Here is a 21,768-nt window from a genome sequence, read left to right as displayed (position 1 = left end):
AAACTTAATATATATTATATATATGAATTATATATTAATATATATAATTTCCAAATATGCTTTGTGTCTTGAACCAAGACTACTGTTATTGTTGTTATTATTATTGTGATTAATTCTACATTTTTATGTTAGAAGGCATTAAACCATGTATCTCTGTTAATCAGTGGGGCTATTAGGAAAACATGCCTCTGTCAAAACACTAAACACATTTTTAGGAATTAAAGCATATTTGAGTTCATTAAGTGGTTTGTATATTTTTTTCTGTATATAATACTTATTTTTAGATGTGCATGCATGTACAGGAAGTCCTGGTGAATCACATGTTCATGTTGTTACTGATTGCTCCTATTTTTCAAGCTGTGTTTGAATGTTACTAACATGTAGTATTGAAGGTTGAATTTACTTGAAGGCTTTATCTAATGCACAATGTTGGCAGACCACGGGTACAAGGCTATTGAAAGACAGTAGTCATGGCACACAGTAACTTGTGGAAGCCTAGAGTTTGTTTCAAATACAGTTCTGGTTTGTCTCATTTCATCATTGAATTTTAATGTTTCATATGCATATCATTGCATATTAATCTAGCAATGTAATTAATCAGCATTGAGCTGTAATATATATTTAGTATAATTTGTTTACTAATGGAATCCCCCTGCAAATTGTATTCATAGCATTGCCTGCCAGTTTCATTCCAGAGATTTGGCAGTGAGACAGGTGAATTATGCTGGGGCAGTCCCACTTTGACCTTGTCAGAGACTCAAACTTTAGAAAAGCATGCTGGGAATAAGTAAAAGTCTAAAAATCTGCCCTGTTTGTTGACCTAAACTTGGATACCAGATTGATTAAAGTGACAGATTCAGTTCTGTACTTTCTGTTACAGGAAGAAAGAATGAGTTCTGACATAGTTGTGACTGGAATACTAAACACCTGAATAAAATCGTCAGAGTTGATCTCAAACAGGGCTGCTGTTCTAGGCACAGAGCAATATCATTTGCAACCGCTTAACAATCTGGTCTCATTGGAAATAACAGGTCTGACAGCAGGTTAAAGATGCTCACTATATCTGCCCTATGAGAAGTCTCTTATGTGTAGCATTTGTCTGCTTTCTTGGCATTGTTTAACAGCTGAAGAATAGACCAAAGGCAGAAAAAAATTATTAGTACTAGCAGAAAGCCATGGTTGTGACTGTCATTTTTATATTGCACAAACCGAAGATGTCACTGCACAGCCAAAGAGATGCCTAAACAATGTGGGAGTCTGTCTCTATGGAGGTGTGCCGTGTGTGTGGGTTGATGGGGGTGGGTGTGGGTGGTGAAATTGGGTTTGCAGAGAGGGGGAATATAGCTGGAGCCGTAAATTGAATGGGTGATTTAATTAGACTCCAGCCACAGGGTATAAAAAGAGTGATCACGGCTGTTAGACTTAATGTTGGTGATAGAGATGAAGGTGGTTTTTGCTGTGCTGTGTATTGTTGGTGTTTTAGGGGAGTTTTTGCGAAGACGTGTTTCCTTGTAAGTGTCGGCTCAGCCTGAAACCACAGGGTATGTAAACTGTGTATTGTCTTGTTTAAATGTTTGTATTGGCCACCGTGCCTGTTTTATTTTCTTCTGGTGTTTTGTTTGTTTTATTGTTGTTAAATGTGTGGAATAGTGCATAAATGTGCAGCTTCTGTCTGGATCTCCTTCCTGACATTCACCAGCCTGGGCTGTGATGCTATCCTTTCCACACGTGGACAAAATAAACAGGCACAATGGCCAGAATATTTTAAACAAAACAATTAATCACCCATTATTCAATTTAGAGCTCCAGCCACACACGCCTACCCACACCTGTGCACTGGCAGGACCTGCCATAGGGTGCAATGTCATCTTGATATTAAGCATGCAGAATCCTTGGACGTTTTTAAAATAAGTGACATGGTGGGGAACAATGTAATCGCAGAAAAAAAAAAAAAGTTTTGTTAAGCTTTGTGGAAAATCTGGCTTTACAGCGTACAGTACTGTACAGGCACATAACTGCCACAGTTGGCTGATTTTGAAGACATCAGAATTGTAATATCAGAGAAATTATTGGATCCCCCCTACTCTACCACAGGGCAAATTGATTAATGAGAAACTTACTGGGTTTTTACACATGAAGACTGTTCAAAATAAAGCTAATATTGTTTTATAAAGAACTGTTGCATGATAAACATTTATATATAGTATAGATATTTAAAAAAAAGTGAAATACATCCTTTTATAATGCTTTTGTTAATCTTAATGTTAAATATAATTTAGAAAGGATTCAAATGCATGACAGAGTAGAGTAAAGGCTAATGGCATTAGGTCAAAATCTCATAAATGCTGATGAAACCTCCTTTTAGTATTTCAGTTGCAAAATGCACATTACTTTGAGTGACCTGTTTAATTGAGGTTAGGTGTAATATATTCGTGCTGCAGCTGTGGGGATTGCCTGCTGTCTCTGTCCTAATCATTGTCAGAAGAGCAAACCCCATAATTCCCTGTGCTAACGCCTCTTCCTTGACTCGTGGACAAATTCAGTCTCTCGGCAGATCTTTTTTGTCAGAGAGATAGAAAAATAAAGGTAGACCACTGGATGTTCATATAATTGAATTAGTCCATGAATAATCTGTGCTGTGCAAAAATAACCTAATAGATGAGTTCATGTACTTTTTATTTAAACATTCACATCAGAATATTAATCCAGATTTAAAACAGGAAAATATTTCACTCTGATTTATGAGTGGCTTTAACAGCTAGTGTCACAGACCCCAATTATTGCCGGGTAAAGATTGGGGCAATGAGGGTGCGTGAAACCAGTCGCGTAAGTCAGTCTGTCCCGTGTATGCTGCCATTAGCAAATATTTTAAATTGTAATCCTCATTTGCTGCTTGCAGTCCACAGTGGTTTTGTTAGAAAAACGTAATGAAAACTCTTGAACTGTTGTATTAGGACAACCCTTAAGCACGAACTGCTCCTGGAGAAACTTTTTTGCGGGTGTGTGTACTATGTCTTTGGTATAGAATAAGTTGCTGTGCTAATAAGGGCCAGTTTTGTTGCCTTTTTATTCCTCTTAATCCCCACAGTCTCCAAGCAGCTCTTCAAACATTTTTAGAAAGTGTTGCTTTTTCAAACCTTGTGATTGAAACAATTTGGGTGCTGTCCACCTTTTTTTTTAATAAATATATATTTTCTAGGGTGATACTGAAGCATGAGCATTAGAAGGGAAAGAAAGGCTATTTTAAAATCTGCTGTTACTGCAATGAATTTGCTGGTATAGCAATGTCAACATTTAGCAATCAAGGTGGTAAATGTCAGAAATTATGAAGAAATAATAGCTTTTCTGATATTTACCAGTTAAGCTTATCATTTACTGTAGCGCATTGGTAAATGCAGGTAAATCACCGAAAAATGTGTTTATTCCTGCATTTAAATGGTCAATTAACTGAATAATCATTAATGTCGAAGAATATATTTATTTCTGCATACACATTTTCCATGAACAAAATAATCATTAATAAGCTTACAGTAATGCACAGTTGAGCAATTCAACATGGTACTGAAATATTGTGATCCACTTATGTAGAACAACAAAAATTCTGGTAAATTTGTGTATAAAGCAATTCACAATGGTTATGAAGGATATTGTATTCAAAATACATAGTGTTTTGATGAAAAATTACATTCTGTCAATTGCAAATTAAATCATTTTAGAACTTTCGTTTTTCAACAGAAAATCACACTTTCGTCATGATACAAAACACGACAAATATAGGCACTGAACAGATATATTTACTCACTTATTACAGCATGTAGAATCTTGTAGCACTTGATGTTACACAGAACTCCTGAAGCAGTACAATCTGCGAAAGCTAGACATTCGGTCATTCACCAAAGCCACTTTGTTATTGAGATTTACTAGTAAATGTCAGCAATAATGCGTTCCCTTTCTAGAATGAAATGTAACCATTACTGCATAGGTATTTACCTCCGAAAGACCTGAAACCTGAATAAGATATATCAAAGCTGCTCCACGAACCTGTGACGCAGTCATGGCCTGCCTCCGAGGACATGAAAACACTGTGGTCACAGACCGTCATTTTTCCGTTCAAGAACAGACCTGACAGGAGAGCTGTTTCAGATAAGTACGTGTTACTTTTTCTGCTATATATTTTGCATTTATTGTGTTTTACACAATTTTATATGTGATATTAAAAATAATTGCTGTTAGTTTTACTAATTACGCGTTTTTTTTTTTTTTTTAATTTAGTATTTGCCAATTATTTTATTTTTGTTATTTTCTCCCAATTTGAAATGCCAATTATTATTTAGGCTCAGCTCACCGCTACCACCCCTGTGCTGCCTCGGGAGTGGCGAAGATGAACACATGCTGTCCTCGCCGTGCAGCCACCCAGGAGCTACAGCGTAGGAGGACAACGCAGCTCCTGGGCAGCTAACAGGCAAGCCCGCAGGCTCCCGGCCAGACTACAGGGGTCGCTGGTGAGCGGTGAGCCGAGGACACCTTGGCCGACGTAGACCCCCCTGCCGATGCGCTGCGTCCTGGGAACGCAGGTCCCCGGTCGGCTGTGGAATAGCCCAGACTCGAACCGGTGATGTCCAGACTATAGGGCGCATCCTGCAGTCATGCAGAGCACCTTTACTGGATGCGCTACTTGTTAGCCCCTTAATCCCTGTATTTGTGCCCTGTGTGAAGGGAGCGGCTTGAGTCGCTCCTTCCCAAATCAGGCAATGTAAATCTGCTGACTTTGTGCTCTCCCCCCAGGCTGCAGTAGCTCAGACTGGAGTTGTTTATTTCTCAATTTGGCTTAGGCTAAAATTACAAGACATTGTGTATTTCATGTAATTGTTACAATTGCTGTACAATTTTTTGTTGAAACATTCTCATTGTGTGTTTTTCTGTTTTCACAGATTAAGCGCAGGCCTGTCCGCAGCATGGTGCTGCGAGCAAATGTGTAGCGACAGCATCTGCTTGTTCAGCAGCACTGTGCAGAACCAAAATACTTCGGTTGTGGTTGCTTGCAATCTCTCCCACAGTATCTTGATGCCGTTTTGGTGTCAGTTTTAGCATTACCATAACGAAGGCTTTAAGTTAATTTTGACAAGCTGGCTTCACTCAGTCATGTGTGAGCACTGACTGAGTGGTTTTGCCAGTGGCTTGTTGAGGTGGGCATCCCTGTACATTGCTACTCATGGTAACTGCGGTAGCATTCTATAAGCAGATTGAGGCAGCACCTGTACATCTGTATACTGTACACTGCATTGCTTGCTTCTTGCATCATGCCTGGGTTTTATCCCTGTGAGACATGCAAGGTCAGTCTGACTACTGAGGACAAGCACAGCAGATGTTCTTCTTGTTCTATTTTGACAGATACAGTTCCTTAAAACTGCAGCGTCTGGCAGTTTGCGGTTACTTCTCCTTTTTACTAGACAATTCTTTATGTAGTAATTGTTTTGCTAAAGCCTATATGGTAGAAAAAAACAACAGGTCTTGGAAAAGTACAAGTAACTTGTACTTTTTTATTATACAAGTAGCTAATACTCTGCCATGTGCCATTTTCTACTACACCATACCGCTGTTTTTTATATCACATTACTAAAGTCTTCTCTCGGTCAACCAGTGACACTTAGCGAAATGGGCAGAGATTTATGATGCATGCCAAAATTAAATCTGATCAGAAGGAAAGCTCAGCCAATCAGCTCACATGTTCCTATATTATGGTGTTTTGTCAAAAAAAAAAAAAAAACGCTTAGGGGACAGAGATGCCCTGTAGATAGCGGTGACCTTTAAATCTTGCGTATCAGCAATTTCAGCTTTTGCAATGGACAGCTGATGCTCAACAGGCCAAAAGGAAGGTTCTTGTGGGCTGGATTGGGCCCGCAGGCCATCAGTTGAAAAACATTGCTTTAATAGGTTCTGCCCCCCTGTAGCAGAGACAGAAGCCACAGGCTAAGCCACAAGCCTTGCAGCAGCCCTTGGGGTTTGCTGCCACAGGCCCAGGGCCCCTTTTTTCAGGAAGCCATCTGGAGTATTGATGTCCAGAGCACCATGGACATCTGGGTGCTTACTACCATTCAGACCGCATACTCACTGCAGTTCAAGCACGGTCCCCCTCCCTTTCGTGGCGTGAACGTAATGTCAGTCGTAGTCCCACAGGACGCTTTGATGGTGTCTCAGGAGATAGCAGCTCTGTTGCAAAAACAAGCTATTTGTATGATGGACCTCCTCCAGTTGGAGGCAGGGTTCTACTCCAGGTACTTTCTAGTGCCCAAACGAGATGGTGGCCCCAGACCGATCCTGGACTTCAGACGATGGAAGTTCAAAATATTGACGATCCAACAGCTGTTGCAGTCAAACAGGCCAGATGACTAGTTCACCACGGTGGACCTCAGACGCCTATTTTCACATCCCCATAGAACTAATGCACAGGAAGTACCTGCGGTCCGTTTTCACTAGCTCCCCATGCCTTCTCGAAATGCATGGAAGCTGTCCTGGCTCCTTTTGAGACAAAGGCATCACAGTTCTCAATTATCTGGCTGACTGGCTGATTCGCGCCCAGTTTGCAGCACAGGCAGAGGTCCACATGGAACTTGTCACTGTCCACCTTCAATGGTTGGGCCATACGGTGAATAATGTGATGAGCCAGCTCACGCCTTCTCAGACAGCCTCCTATCTAGGAATGTGCTTGGACTCCATGGCCATGCTATACACTTCAGACAACAGAGTGCAGAGAATAGTGCCCTGACTTTCAGGTCAACAGAGTGCTCACAGTAGTGATGTTCCAGAGACTTCTGGGCTTGATGGAAGCAGCTTCCCAGACCCTTCCATTGGGTCTCGTGCCCTCTGCAGGCCTGGTTCAACAGCAGGGTTTTTCAGCCCGCATTGAACCACGGCTGCCTATTGGCAGTGTCCTGTCTTGTCTTGTCAATGTCTAAAGGTGCTCTTGGTGGAAACAGACTGCCCATCTATGTCTCGGTGTAGTGCTGGGCAGTGTCACCAGAAGGGAAGTAATCACCACGGACATGTCCAGCCTGGGAAATCCACCTCTACATTAAAGGTCTAGCAGCCATTTCGGCTTACATCCCCAGGAGCTCACTTTCACTCAATTTTTGGCTTCAGCAGCATATGAAGGACATTGTTCCTCGCTGGAGGCTAAACGTGGTGTTTAATGCACTCATGAAGCCTCCATTTTTAGGCAAAGCGGGTGAGTGAGTTGCAGGCATTTTCTATTGCAAAAGCCTGTTTAATTTTTACAGAGGCTAGGATAGAGGCTATGCTCTGTACCAATTCTGTCTTTTTTGCTGGCATTCCATGTCAGCTAGTCTGTGCAATTGGAGGCTTTTCATCGACCTCCTTTCCAGTCTGACAGGGAGCAACAGTTCCATATGCTCTGCCCAGGCTGTCCAAATGGATAGCAGATACAGTCAGGACTGCCTATGAGCTGGCCAACTTGCCCCCTCCAGAAAAGCTCACTGCCCATTCCACCGGGAGCATGACAACTTAGTGGGCTTGACTCCTGGGTGCATCTGCCGAGGACATTTGGAATGCAGAGGTGTGGGCTACACCCCCATACCTTTACTAGGTTCTACAGACTTCATGTCATAGATCCTTAAAACCATGTTTTTGGAACTAGTGTTTAGGACGGTTTCTCAGTCAACTCTTACAACACAGGCATAGAGATGAGTTTCTCCCTTATTTTTTTTTTATCCCCAGCTACTTGCTACTGGGGTTCCGTATGGTAACACACAAGGCAGCCTCTTGGCTTAGCCTTGTAGCATTCCAGTCGTTCTGCAATATAGTTTCCTTGTGACGGCTTTGGTACACTCACCAATGTGGTAATGGTTACGTTTCATACTTGAAAGGGAATGTTAGGCTATTATCATAACACTGGTTCCCTGAAATAGAAGTGTAATCATTAACCTTCAAGGTCGCTGTGTCCATGGTTACAGCAGACTTGAAGGAAACATTCTGAGGTCTTTGACTGCAGTGTTTTTATGTCCTTGGGGGCGGGCCATGACCATGTCTCAGGCTCATCGAGCAGCTTTGATATATCTCATTAAGGTTTTGGGTCTTCTAAGAGGTAAATACTCACGCATTTATGGTTACATTTATATTTCAATATTTCAGGGAACCAGGGTTATGATAATAACCTAACCTTAAGTTTATTTTGCACATTTACCCGTAAGTCTTAAGATTTCCCAAGACAGTGTATACTTCACATGTGCCAATGTTCAGAACAGTATGAAGAACACTGAAGCTGCAAATATTTGTGAATCTTAGCAAAGTAACAGAGGTAGCTTTAGTGTTATTATATACAGTATGGCATCTTTTCCTTGCTGATGGGTCTTTTAATATTGTTTGTTTCCTTTAACACCTTTTTGTAAGAGAAATGCATTGTTCCTGAATTGTACTTTGAACACTTGACTGTCATCAACAGTCCTACATTATGGTTTGTTTATCATTTATAGTCCATTTTGATCAATTTTGTAATATCCGTCAGTTTCTGCTTGCTCTGTTTTTATGATAATATACAAATGTTAGTAGGAGGTTATATTTAATTTATGAAACCTCTGAGTGGGGATGCATAATTAATACTGATGAGATATTTAAGCATAATAATGCCTTCTCTGACTCTCTCTATATCGCTGGTATTTTCTAAAGAATTCCTTCATTTGTATTTGTAGCACTTGCATAATTCAAACATATGTTTGAGAGACCATTAAAATGTTATAGAAACTGATTTTTGACACTACAATTTCCTGTTTTTCCTTCAAATAAGTCAGATGGATTACATTTGGTGTGTGTGTGTGTGTGTATGTGTATGTGTATATATATATATATATATATATATATATATATATATATATATATATATAATATATATATATATATATAATTTTGTGCAGGCTGCAGGCTAAGAACTTTCTTGAAATATGATGTGTTAAAATGTTCTCTGTAAAGTTTTGTAATGGTGTACTCACAGATCTACTCAAGCGTTGAATGGGATGATAAGGTTCAGTGTTTCTGGTAATTTTTCAGAACGGGCTGCAACTGTCAAGATAGTCCTCCAGCCAGTTAAAGTAATGTCGACAATGCTCCAAGTGTGCAGCATTTTCAAGGAAGATTGCTTTTTAGAATGTCAGATGCAGATGATCACGTAACTCATTCTGTAATAGTGGTGCCTCTTTTTTTTTTAGAGGGTGGAAGGGGGCAAATGTAAAATGCACTGCCCCTTTTAGTATTGCAGTAGCAATGGTGGGGTAATGTGTGTGTTTATTTTGACTCAGAAGACTAGATGTCTGTGCTCAGACTAACAAATGTGAAGGTTTTGAATGAAGTCCCCATCTGCAGGAGCAGTCGTACAGAATAAAACTTGCTTGTTTTTGTCCTTTTTAACACATGGTGTGAAAGTCAGTGTTGAATTCATACACATTTCTCCTCGGTGTGTATTCTGTCCCGTCCCCTGACCCCCACCCAAGTTAACATTATTTATTTATTTATTTATTTATTTATTTATTTTTGGTTACATTATTGTATTAGATTGGTGTGCTTTTTGTTATGCAGCGTGACTGATTGTTTTGACTTCTTTGAGCATTACTGAGAATTGCACTGGTATGACTGCATCACCTCACTAGAACTGTAGTGATCTAAAGCTATATATGTTTTTTTTTTGGTACAAAAAGCTAGTTTTTTGGGGGTTTTTTTGTAAGGAACCACTGACTGAATTGGGTGCAAACAGAGGATACTTTGAATCAATACATTTTCAATATATAAGATGTATTTAATCTGCGTGTTTACCCTTTATCTGTTTTCTTTTATTTAGGGTGTGTTTGTAAATTGAATATACTGTATATTACAGCTTCCTTTGATGCAATGCCAAGCATCACCTTCAAAGCCGCCATTAACTGAAACAGCTTTCAAATGTAAAACAAATACTAACTAAATAACTTACATATTTTGAAGGCATATTTGTCTTGTCAAAATTAGACTTTTTTTGGCCAGCATTATTTAAAATGCATTCATGTAAATGCACTGCTTCTTTTTTTTTTCACATTTTGCAATCGCCAATTGTAGGCGCTGCCCCCTAAGCGCTCCCGTCCACGGTAGGCAGAGGAATAGGCTGGACTCAAACTGGTGATCTCCAGGCTATAGGGTGCATCCTGCATTCCACGCGGAGCCCCTTTGCCGGATGTGCCACTCTGGAGCCCCCAAATGCACTGCTTTCTAGTCTGTGCTCATTCTACTTCTTGGGTTCACTGAACTTCAAGAAAATAGAAAAAGTCATCTGCCTGTCCCAGGCTTTTCACTCAGCATAAAAGTAGAGCACTGCATTGAATATTTCAAACTCAGATTTCATAACTAAATAAAAAAACATGAAAACCACAGTGTTAGTATTTCTCATTTTCAATAATATATGTGCTACAGTATTGTCGGGGGTATAGGAATATACCATTATTTCAATACATTTTTGGAGAGGTTAGCTGCATATAGACATATTCTAAAAGGTCAATTTTAAATAAGGAAAAGTCTGGTTGAAACAAACTCATGCAATGTATAAAATTCTCTGCATTTTTTTTTTTTTTTTTTTTTTTTTTTTTTTTTTTAAAGCTTGTTGAATAAAGTTATTTCTTTAAAATATGTTAGAAATGTGTTTTTTGATATGTATCATTAGTTTTTTATTTCATGTATGTTTTTTATGACAAATTATTCCTGAATACTAACATTTCTCTACTTTTCAATTTACAAAATAATAATACATTTTATTTATAGCGCTTTTCAAGAATCTCAAAGTGCTGTGCAAGGATACACACAAACATACATGAAACAAAAACCAGATAGAACATCAACCAAGTAACTACAAAAATTATACATTAAAGGACATAATAAATCTCTTAATGTCCACTGTCAGAGTCTCTGATCGTTTTGGGCAAAGAATTCCTCGGAGGTAGCCAATCTTGGCACGTGCAATCTATAACACAGCAGGACTTTGTTTCAACATGACCTGCCATTTAAATAAGGAATGTTAACTGAAACCTTAACTTTTTTTTTAAATGAATTTTTTATTTTTTAACAAAAAAAAATACCCTAAGGAAATTCATTACAAAAACTCTGTAAAGTAACATTAAGGTTTCTCAAGTAAAACCCTCAGAAGTAAAGAAATTAATAGCGAGTTCAGGTTGACAACTCCAGTGTCCATGGAGTTATAATGGACTAGCCAATTATCAAATTATTATGGGTGAAAGAAAGAGTAAGTAAAAAAAAAAAAAAAAAAAAAAAGTATCAACTGTGAAACATGATTTTAAAATAGACATTACTAAGTTATTAAATCCATTTAAAAAAAAAAACAGCAAATGGTATGAACTCAACAAATGTATTTATATAATTAGCATACTAAATCTATTGCCATTACAACTGTTCCACAAATTTAGTTTTGGACATAAAAGAAACAAGGTCCCAGTATATGGAATTATGACAAAGCATTTGCAAACTTTTATCTTTAAAAACATAGATCTTGTTTAAAGATTAGCAAAGATTTATCAAATAGTCTTAAAGAACTTTAAAACAGAAAAAAAAAAAAACATTTAAATTGAATAAACTACTTTTATGTGAAGATATACATACACTGGAAATAATATTATTTAGCCATACAAAATTATACTGCACTTGAGTAAACAAAGAATTAATATATTAGATATAACAGACATTTTAATGTAGCATTTGTAAATAAAAAATGTTAAATACAATGATATATAAAATGACTAATATGGGAGACAGAGAAAATATAGATTAAATGTGCGTACGTTGAATTTCTTCAAAGTGTTAGAAAAAAGATGGAAACCCCCCCTCCCATTTTTTTGTTTTTCTTTTTTTAAAACATACATTTTAGCAGACCCACCCAGGTTATGTTCCTATGGCCAGTCTTCGGGGAGAATTTCTCATGCGATTAGTTATGTCATCAGTGATGTCATTACTGATGTCATATGTGATGTCATACATATGCATCATGGTGCAGAGTTAAGTGTCAACCTTAACTCACAATTTCCTAACTATTGAGGGTTTTGCTTGAATAACCGTAACGTTATTTTAACGCAGTTTTCGCAATGAATGAATATATGTTAGCAGTGCAGTCGGCACCCTTATTTCGTATTCGATTATCGTATAGACGTTTATCGATAATCAATGTGTTGACATTTTTCAAAATAAAGAACAAACTTTTTTTTTTTTTTAACTGAAGATTTAATAACTAAAAACACTGCTGTGCACAATAAACAAAAAAACAAAAAGGTACAACTTATATTCAAATTAAAACACTTCCGGCTTAAAAAAAAAAAAAAAAAAATACAAAGACTTGTTTTTAACAACTGAAAATAATATGCGTGCGTCCACATCAGATGCCCCTTTAACTTTGTAATAATAATAATAATAATAATGCTATATTTTAACAGAAGTAATTTCTATTTGAACTATGGTTGTTCATTATTGTTAATATTTTATTTCCAAAAGCAAAACATTTGAATTAATATCACAAATCCTGACTAATTTAACTATCATACTAAATTCAGCTTCTTTTTATATAGTATTGCCATATAAACCAACAAAACATGCTTTGAAACAAAAGAAGGTATTCGGTAGATATAATAGATTTAAAAAAAATAAATATATAAAAAAAAAAAAATTTAAATCAAGAAAACGTGAATACAATAGGCCTACTTTTGATTTGGCTTTTCCAAGGTGAATGTAGAGGCCTAAAGTGTGTAGCCTAGCAACACGCCAGTCTACCGTACTGGCACTAAAAGAAGCGCACTCTCACACACTCAAGGTTTTGATGCTAACCGGTAACAGGAGACTTCAAACTGGGTTCTAATTTGATGCATCGATTCAACAATATGTAATCGAAGCTCTGGAAATTTAAGGACATAATCAGTGATCGATGCGTTAATTTTATATATATATATATATATATATATATATATATATATATATATATATATATATATATATATATATATATATATATATATATAAAAAAAAAAAATTATCTGTCTGAGGAGGTTCCTTAGAGGAGACAAGGGAGGCAGAGCCTCAACTTTTCAAAGAAAAAAAAAAATTCTAGCATTATTATATAATGTTCAAAAAAATAACATACAATTATATTAAAATATATTTTAACCTAAACCCTGGATTCAACATTCATAAATTAACAGCAATTCTGGCTGCTGAGAGTACTAGCAGTGACAGATGGTGTTCTGGAGGAGTGTTTTGGGTTTTTTTTTATTTTTTATTTGTTCTGTTTGGAGGGAAGGCTCTGCCTCCATGGCAAACTCCATTCTCCCATGAAACACAGTAGTAGCAGTAGAAGATCACGTGATCTAAGTACAGGTTTTAATTGGAGGAGCTCAGATTTGTGTTTTTTCTTTTTTTAAATCAGATGCCTCTGATTGTGGAGTCCTGTCTGTCTGAAACACAGCAGTAGCAGATCATGTGATCTGAGCACAGGTTTTAATTGGAGGAACCTCCCACCCACTGCTGAAGCACTACCGTAATGCACTGAGTGTGCGTTCATTTTTAAGTGTTAATTGAAATTGTTTTGTTTTGTATCGCATCAGCAGTTAGAAACACAATATGTTTTGTTATTGTTTTATTGTGGTCCATGTCTTGTGCAGGTGTTAAATATAAAATGGATAACGCAGTTGATCGGCTGATTTTAAGACTGTTTTCCGTGCAAGATTATACTGAAAAACGTAAGATACAATCTGAAGGGAGGCCACAACCAAAAACTGAAATTGCTGATAAGAGCAAGTCATTTCATAGTGCTTGGTATGACACAGTGGATTTGCTGACCAGAGGTGTAGCAAATAACCGTCTTTATTGATGGCTTTGTTTACTTTTCAGTGACTCTGTGCGCATGGTCAGAGTATGGCTTAGTTGATTTAGATCGGGCTATAGCGTCACAGCAAGTCGAGAGACAGTGACAGTTGTGACATTTAACTTCAAGTTCTGGAGCAGGTTAGTGTACCTACATAAAACTGAACAATTCTATTTATCCACCAAAGAAAGGAAGCAGGGAATTTCTGTCCGTGTCTTCTGTCAGTCCGTCACACAGATGACACTGGGAGCAACGGGAAGCTTTTTTTTGTTTTCTGTTTTATTTTTTGTTTGTTTTAAATCTAAATCAACCCAGAAGGTACTTCTAATGACAATACATGTTTTAATTCTAATTAAAATTACTGTTTCTGTTTGTTTTTTTTTTAATTCCTTTTGGGAGGAGATTTTTCATCAGTCACCTTTGCTTCAAGGTAGCGCTGAGTAATGTACCTTGCTCCAGAACTAACGTATTTCTGAATTGCTTCTTTTATAGTAAATAGATATGTTTCATATGTACAGAACAGTATCAAATTATTTCGTTGGCCATTTATTAAGTTACAAATTAAGTCGATAGTGTGCTTGATTTTTGTCTGACTTTCTCCTACTTTAACAACTTTGTTTAGAAAATATTTTATGCAAAGTATGTCAAAGTGATGTGGTATTGAAATCTAAATGCTATATTAATGTTGTATTTTAAACATACGTTGGCAGTGTGTGTAACAGTTACATTTATTACAATAAATTACAGTGGACTACTGTTTTCTTTTTTCTACTGGCTGGTGGAGAAAATGTGATTAACAGCTTTGAATTGGGGCAAAACGTTAAGATATATAAGAAAGTACTACTGCATTGTCTTATGAACTGTTTAGGACAAGATTTGTAGCTGAAGAATGGCAATTAATTTGATTGATGTCTGCAGGAAAACTGATTCTATCAGATTAAGTGATACTTGTTTGTGTTAATTTGCAGACAAGCCTCTCCCAATCAATAGGAAACGAGTATATTTGAATTGAGTTAGTAAAGGCAAAAGTAAATGTGCACCCTCATCTGTGGAAATGCTTCAAACTAACCACTTCGAATCTCTGAAGCCATTCTGTTCATAAGAAGTCGTGGATACCAAACCTGCAAGCAACTAATCCATACATGTGACAGCCGCTTGGTGGGTAATCAATATCTGCTGGATTTAAAGCTCTTTAAGATTCTAGAATTAGCTGAACAGTTTGCCCACTGTTCCCTGGAGCTTTGATCTCTGCTGCTTTGGTTTGGCTCTGGCAACGTTGTAGTACTTGTATCAAGGGCACTTTGCTGCTTTATAAAACTGGTGAAAATAAAATGCAAGTTAATGTGTGTATGTGTGTGTGTGTGTGTGTGTGTGTGTTTTTTTTTGTTTGTTTTGTTTTTTTGTAATCTGGAATAAGGTATTCCAATGCATTGCTTAATGTGTGCATTACTTTTTTTATTTTTTAAATACAAATGTGTATCCCCATGTTCATTTCAAAATAGCAGCTTGTCTGAATTCTCTGAAGAATCCACAGATGAGTCCCTGTGTCATTTAGCACCTCAGTTGGAAATCCTGTCATTCCGCATTCCGTCATGATTTAGAATTCCGAATGGAAGCTTGGCAAGCTGGAAAAGGTTAACATGTAACGAACAGTGTATGAAATATAATTTGATCAGCAATCTATTTTATATGTAAGCTGATAAATGGGGCTTTCATTTAACACCATGTCTGAGGCAAAACATTGCTTCTTTGTTTATCTTTGAGTGAGACATTAAAGACAGCAAGAACATGTATTTGCAATTGTTTTTACTGTCCTGATTCTATTTGTATTTGGCCCATTACCGTAAATCCCAGTATAAATAAATTTGTTAAAAAAAAAAAAAAAAAAAGCTTGGTTTGGTTAACAGTGCCTTTTGTACGGGAAAATAGGCAAATACAAAAAATAAAGTATTCGTAATATCTTGCCTACTAAAAAGTGACATCTTAATTAAATTAGCATGCAGAATTGATATTTGCAGGGCTTTTTTGTGGACCTTTTTGAAGCAAGTGCAAAGACAAGGGCAATAATTTTTTTAATCTTATTTACAGTAAATTGGCAGCTTTTCACTGTTTCAGTTTAATTTATCTTGCCCTTGTCTTTGAACATTGTTGATTTGGGTGTACTGGTATTGATGTTTTCATCTACTTTCATCCATGATTTTTCAATAATTAGCATTTGTTTAAAAATATTAGTAGAGCCCTGTGTTTTTCGCAAATTTGAAACAGCACGAAATGCAACATATAAAACGAAATGCAGTTGTAAATTGAAATAAAACAAAAAAAATCTATAGAAATTATAATTGCAATTTTAAATTGTGAGGTTTATACAAAAAAAAAAAAACTTCAAATAAATACTTTAAATCATAGTTGTCAAGACTCCACCGTTACCATAGACACAGTCTGAAGGGAAATGGAAGCTTTGACTAGCACTTGCGAAGATGTATAATATACGAGTTGTTTGAGAATTATGATGGAAGTGGAGAGATGCTTGTTTCTAAAATGCCTAAACCATGCATAATAATTAAACACGGCAGAAATGTCTCCAGACTTCTCTGGCCAACTGTTTAATCCACTGGAAACAGCCACTTGGGCATCAGTGGATAAAAATATGTTGAAGCAATATATTGTGAGCGTGCCACTGCTGAGGGAAGTGGAAAGATGTCTTTTTTTTTTTTTTTTTTTGTGTGCTACATGAAACTAAGCAACAGTGTGAAAGATGCAGTTTAGAATAATTTTGACAGCTCCGTAGATATTATTGCCATGCTGCTTGGGCTCAGGTGCAGAATGCCAACTTATCAAGTACTGTGATTTCTTGTCTCATGTACCCTGTGGTTTCCATTGACTGTGAACTTGTTTTTTTAACTCAAAAGTATTCACTGATTTTAACTGACATACATAAAAAGAAAACGTAGAATTCTGTTGTGTGCTTGTGTTTAATTCCTAATTTGAATATTTGTGCTAGATTGAAGCTCCTTATGAACACATGCGTGAAATATCAGAATTCTTTCAGTAACCTGCTTTTTGAGTTAATGCTGAATTGTACAACATTCTGAAATAAGCCATTTTGTGTGTTCATTTAATATTCTTCATGCTGATTTGATTTCCATTGTGCAGTAATAAAGTATTTTCATTTTATTGTATTTTTATAGAGGGCATGGGCAGTATTTGCTATAAATAGGCAGTTCTTTAAAAAAAAATAGTGGGGGATGTACGTTATCGTTACTGTCACTAATGAGAAATTGTGGCAGCTAAATTATTTTCTGTGCAAGGTCTATGATAACGAAATTTGTAGAAAGTTTAAAAAAACAAAAAAAAACAAACAAAAACAAAAACAAATTAAAATTAAAAATTTCACGGGGCTTTAAATATAACCCTTTACAATCTTTTATTTTCCTTGTTCATGCAGTGCACGTTTTACTTACAAAACTGAGCACGCAATTGTGAATGCTGCTGAAGAGATTCTTCTTCAGTGCATCCACACAAATCCCAGACAGCCTTTAACAACAATGCATAAGATCACTGTGTGAAAACAAAGGCAGTGTACTGTGGTTATATGTCAGTTTCTGATCTTTGATGCATTTCTGTGTTGCTTCTATTTAGGGAAAAGTAATATAGCACAGTATAGAAACGCGTAGCACATCAAATCCAAATACCTGCTTAGAAACAAAGTCTCTTAAGTCATGAGTAAGCTTTTGAAGCAGAGCCGTTTTATTTTACAGCTCTGTCCAAACCTTTTGCGTGGCCCTACAGAATAAACTGAATTTGTTTTATAAAGTCGAATGAAAACTGCTGAATAATTTGACATTTAACATATTGATTTTATACCACTTGTGTGGAATGGAAAAATTATATTCTTTATTACTATTATAGCTTCCGGTAGACGTTTGTGATATTTGTTTCATTACATGATGATAAATAAAAGATCTAAATTTTGTTAATTTGTATTTTATTTATTTATTTATTTATTTTATTGTTACGTTTCAACCCTAAAATTCTAGGTGATGCAAAATTTGTGGCCATATCCTGTAGGTTTTATTACAACATGTGAAGCTACTTGTACTCAAATCTTTTTGCATGACTCTGTTTAAAAGCATGTTTAGGCTTGTTTGAGCTGCTGTGTTTCCTGATTTGTCAATGAAATATAGTTCAAGCAAGAGCAAGCACCTATGTTACTGTTTTTGGATATTCTGTTGCAATGTCCCAAGTATGACAAAAGTGCTTAAAGCAAAATCTGTAGAAAACCAAGCTGCTGTAGTATGAGCCAGTAAAAAAAAAAAAAAAAAAGATGCAGGCCTTTTTTTTGTGTGTTTGGCCATGTAACCTGCTGGGGTCATGTGACTGCAACCCCTCACTTGGTTTGTTTACATCACATGATATGTTTGTTGTCCCCCAGCATTAGGTCGGCCAGGGTATCCTCGGCTCACCACGCATCAGCGACCCCTGTAGTCTGGCCGGGCGCCTGCTGGCTTGCCTGTAAGCTGCCCAGAGCTGCATTGTCCTCCAACGCTGTAGATCCTGGATGGCTGCATGGTGAATCCACAGTGTGTAAAGAAGCGGTTGGCTGACGGCACACACTTCGGAGGACGGTGTGTGTTCGTCTTCGCCGCTCCCGAGTCAGCGCAAGGGTGGTAGCGGTGAGCTGAGCCTAAATAATAATTGGGTATTTCAAATTGGGAGAAAAAAACAAAAAATAATTGGCAACGACTATAATTTAAAAAAAAAAGATAGTGCAGGTTGTTAAGGGTCTGCAGTGAAAAGGGGGTGGATAGCTAATATATTCCGGGAGCAGTTATTGGAAATACCTTTTCTCTGTTGGTTGTTTTCTTAGCGTCAGTATCATAATTGTCCGGTCTTGTTCCTGTCAGTCATTGGATGCTCCTGTAATGTGTTCTACTGTTGCACTTTGGTGGTAATAGACTGTTTGTTTTAATTTACATCTTGTCTGTTGACTTCTTCCTCTGCCTGTCTACTCCAACATCTACCTCTGTCTACACGGCCACATCCCTCTTACAGGGGGTCTGGAAGCCAAATGACAGTGGCTTGATACATTCACATTTGCCTAGTTCATTAATGGCCCTAACTCTTGATGATGGATAGGATGACTGGTAGAGATTTCCTAAAAGCGTGTTTAAATAAACTGGTGGCCCAAAAGTGGAGTGACAGGTTAGCTTAATAAAACTAATTTTAGTTTTTACTAGTGGTGCACCGATAAAGATGTTCTTGCCGATACCAATAGCCGATGGTTATCTACCCATATCGGCAGATACTGATTGGATACCAATAATAATATTGTAAGCTACTAGAACAAGAAATAGGGCCTATGTTGTAAACTCTTTTATAGTTATAAATGTTAAATAATGAACAGATATTGTTTACTTGTTTTATTTATGACAAAAATGAACAGGTATTGTTACCTGTTGCATTTACTTCAGAAAATGAATACAAAGAATAACGTAGTATGATATTGTGTGCTTGGCAGCAATTTCTACATTTGTTTTACAACAGTCGAACAAAAATAACATTTTGCATTTGTACTAGTAAAAACACTTCTGTAAAAAAATATGTAATGTGACATTAACTTTTATAGCCACTTGCTGTCAAACATTGTGTTTTATAACTTTTACCTATATTGCACAAAAGAAAAGAAAAATGTAGCCAACTCAATGTCAACTACAACAACGTTCGTTAAATTCTTATTTTAAGCCTATGCTTTTAAAAAATGCAGTCCAACTTAAATTGTTCAGTTAATCAAAAAGAAAAGCATTAAATTCCGTGCTAGAAGAAATTCAAGCATGAATATCGGTGCCCATTATCGGCTAAAATAGCATAAATTGTCGATTTTTTTTCCTTATCGGTTACCGATTATCGGTGCAGCCCTAGTTTTTACTTAAATGTTTTTCATCCTCTTTTTTTTTTTTTTGTGGATCATGTCCTTACACCATGCTGAATAAGATCGCACAAAAGTGTTGTTTTTTTCTTGACCTTTACTGTCATCTTGAATAGCACAAACTGTGAGCATTATTTATTCATCATAATTGGAGGTATATTAAGGATGTTACATTTGCTAATGTTGACTCCCTTTCCTCTTTCTGAGATACAAATCCTCCATTGTTGGTAAAGTCATGTTTCTAAGTAGGCAGCACCTCCATTTTTTTTTTTTTTTTTTAACAAATTGATCAAAAGCATGATGTTTACAGCACATTGATTGTGAGACTAATCCTAAAATGTGTGAACTGTGAAATGTTGACTTTAAAGAAAAGATTATACATTGAGCCATTAGCCACACAAATGTGTTTTACATGATGATATGTGACAATTGTCTAATCTGCTGAATCGGCATGACGTTAAGTTAAATGAATTATGGACATTAAAGCCGTTTTCAGACCTGATTTGAGTGAATAGTGTGTGTACAGTTGGTAAGATGTGATGTGCAGATAATCTGTTTTCAGTGTGTGTCCCCCCCCCCCACCCCCGTGTACTGAAGCCTTTTCAAACCACGGTTAACTGATGCAGACTATCATTAATCTGTACAGATGTTTGGAGGTTAAGACATTAGAGCAGCCCTCTGATCTTTTCTTCTCTGTAGAAATTAGGTGTGATTACATATCGTTTTTTTGAGTGACAGTTGTGTATAAAATATGGAACTAAGATAGGACTAAGATTGGGTATGGCTTCTCCCATCTTCTGCGATTTTGCTTTTTAATGTGTGCATGAACCATTCTGACCATTTTTCCTGCCCCTTTTAGATTCATATTTTTACAAAGATCACCTGTTTTTACACTGTGCTTCAGTGTAGTAAATATTTAATGATAGGATTTGCCAGTCTGATATTTTAAGTGCATTTTCCTTTGTGGGGACATTAAACCTATGTAGCTGTGTAGTCAAACTAGTTTTGCCCTGTGTGTTCCCAGACTTACAGTACAGTGTGCATGTGCTTTATAACAACGTCTAATAAATCTGAGAGAAAAAAAAATCAACAGTCAATCACCATCCATTGAAAAATTGTATAATCGTATAAAGATATGTTTAAATGTTAACTGGGGAAAGCATATAATGTCATCTTTTGTTTTGTTTTTCTTAATAAAGCTACAGAAGAAGGAAGAGAAGCAGGTAGATAGCAGATCGAGTCCTCTGAAAACTGCAGAACCTGCTATTGATCTTTTAGGACTAGGTAAGTAATGAATAATAAATTGCTCCAGATTTCATTGCAGCATAATGGCTACAGTGAGACTTTTTGTTGGAAGAAAAGGATGAACCCTATTCTCCTCATTCCAACAGTAAGTAAACCTGGAATGGTATGCGTGGGGATTGCTGTGAACCCCAGACTAAAGTAACACACCCAGAGGTGTCTTTCTGTCTCTCTTTCTCTGTCGCATCTTTCATTCAGAAACAGTATTTTAGTAATGAGCTCCTTGGAGAGAGGGAGCATAACCCCACAGTGCGCCTCCTTCTAGTCAAAGGCACATCCCATTATTTAAACCCCCTCCCCCTCACAAGCACAAAGAAAAGCATAATATGCATCCTAAGGAAGGCCTTCCTATTTGACAAATTATTCAGTGTCGGTACCTTATGAAGTGTGATTTGATTTATATATTTATTTTGTATTTATATTGTATTCTTTACTATTCTCTGCTATTAATTTTAAGTAGATTTTTTAACAAATATATTCTAGATCACACGTGATGTAAATTTAGTATATATATATATATATATATAATATATATATATATATATATATAAGCGGCGGGTGAAATATATAACACCGTGCGGTCCATATATTGTGGGTGTCGTGGTCCAATATAAATCTGCTACGCAACCCGCTTTTTTTCATTTTGCTGAAT

The 21,768-nt window shown here is 36.7% G+C and overlaps 1 protein-coding gene across 1 annotated transcript in view; it reads left to right on the top strand.

Moving 5' to 3' along the window:
* LOC121316832 (stromal membrane-associated protein 1-like) overlaps nucleotides 1-21,768 on the top strand; it is a 66,567-nt gene that overhangs the window by 18,724 nt on the left and 26,075 nt on the right. Inside the window, exon 6 of the mRNA XM_041252071.1 lies at nucleotides 21,014-21,098. Coding sequence (XP_041108005.1) covers nucleotides 21,014-21,098 — 85 coding nt within the window. The remainder of the gene's footprint in view (nucleotides 1-21,013; nucleotides 21,099-21,768) is intronic.

The sequence above is a fragment of the Polyodon spathula genome, chromosome 6 (assembly GCF_017654505.1).
Source record: "Polyodon spathula isolate WHYD16114869_AA chromosome 6, ASM1765450v1, whole genome shotgun sequence".
In the NCBI taxonomy this organism is placed as follows: domain Eukaryota; kingdom Metazoa; phylum Chordata; class Actinopteri; order Acipenseriformes; family Polyodontidae; genus Polyodon; species Polyodon spathula.
The sequence above is the reverse complement of the archived record's forward strand: the minus strand, read 5'-3'. Positions and strand labels throughout refer to the sequence as shown.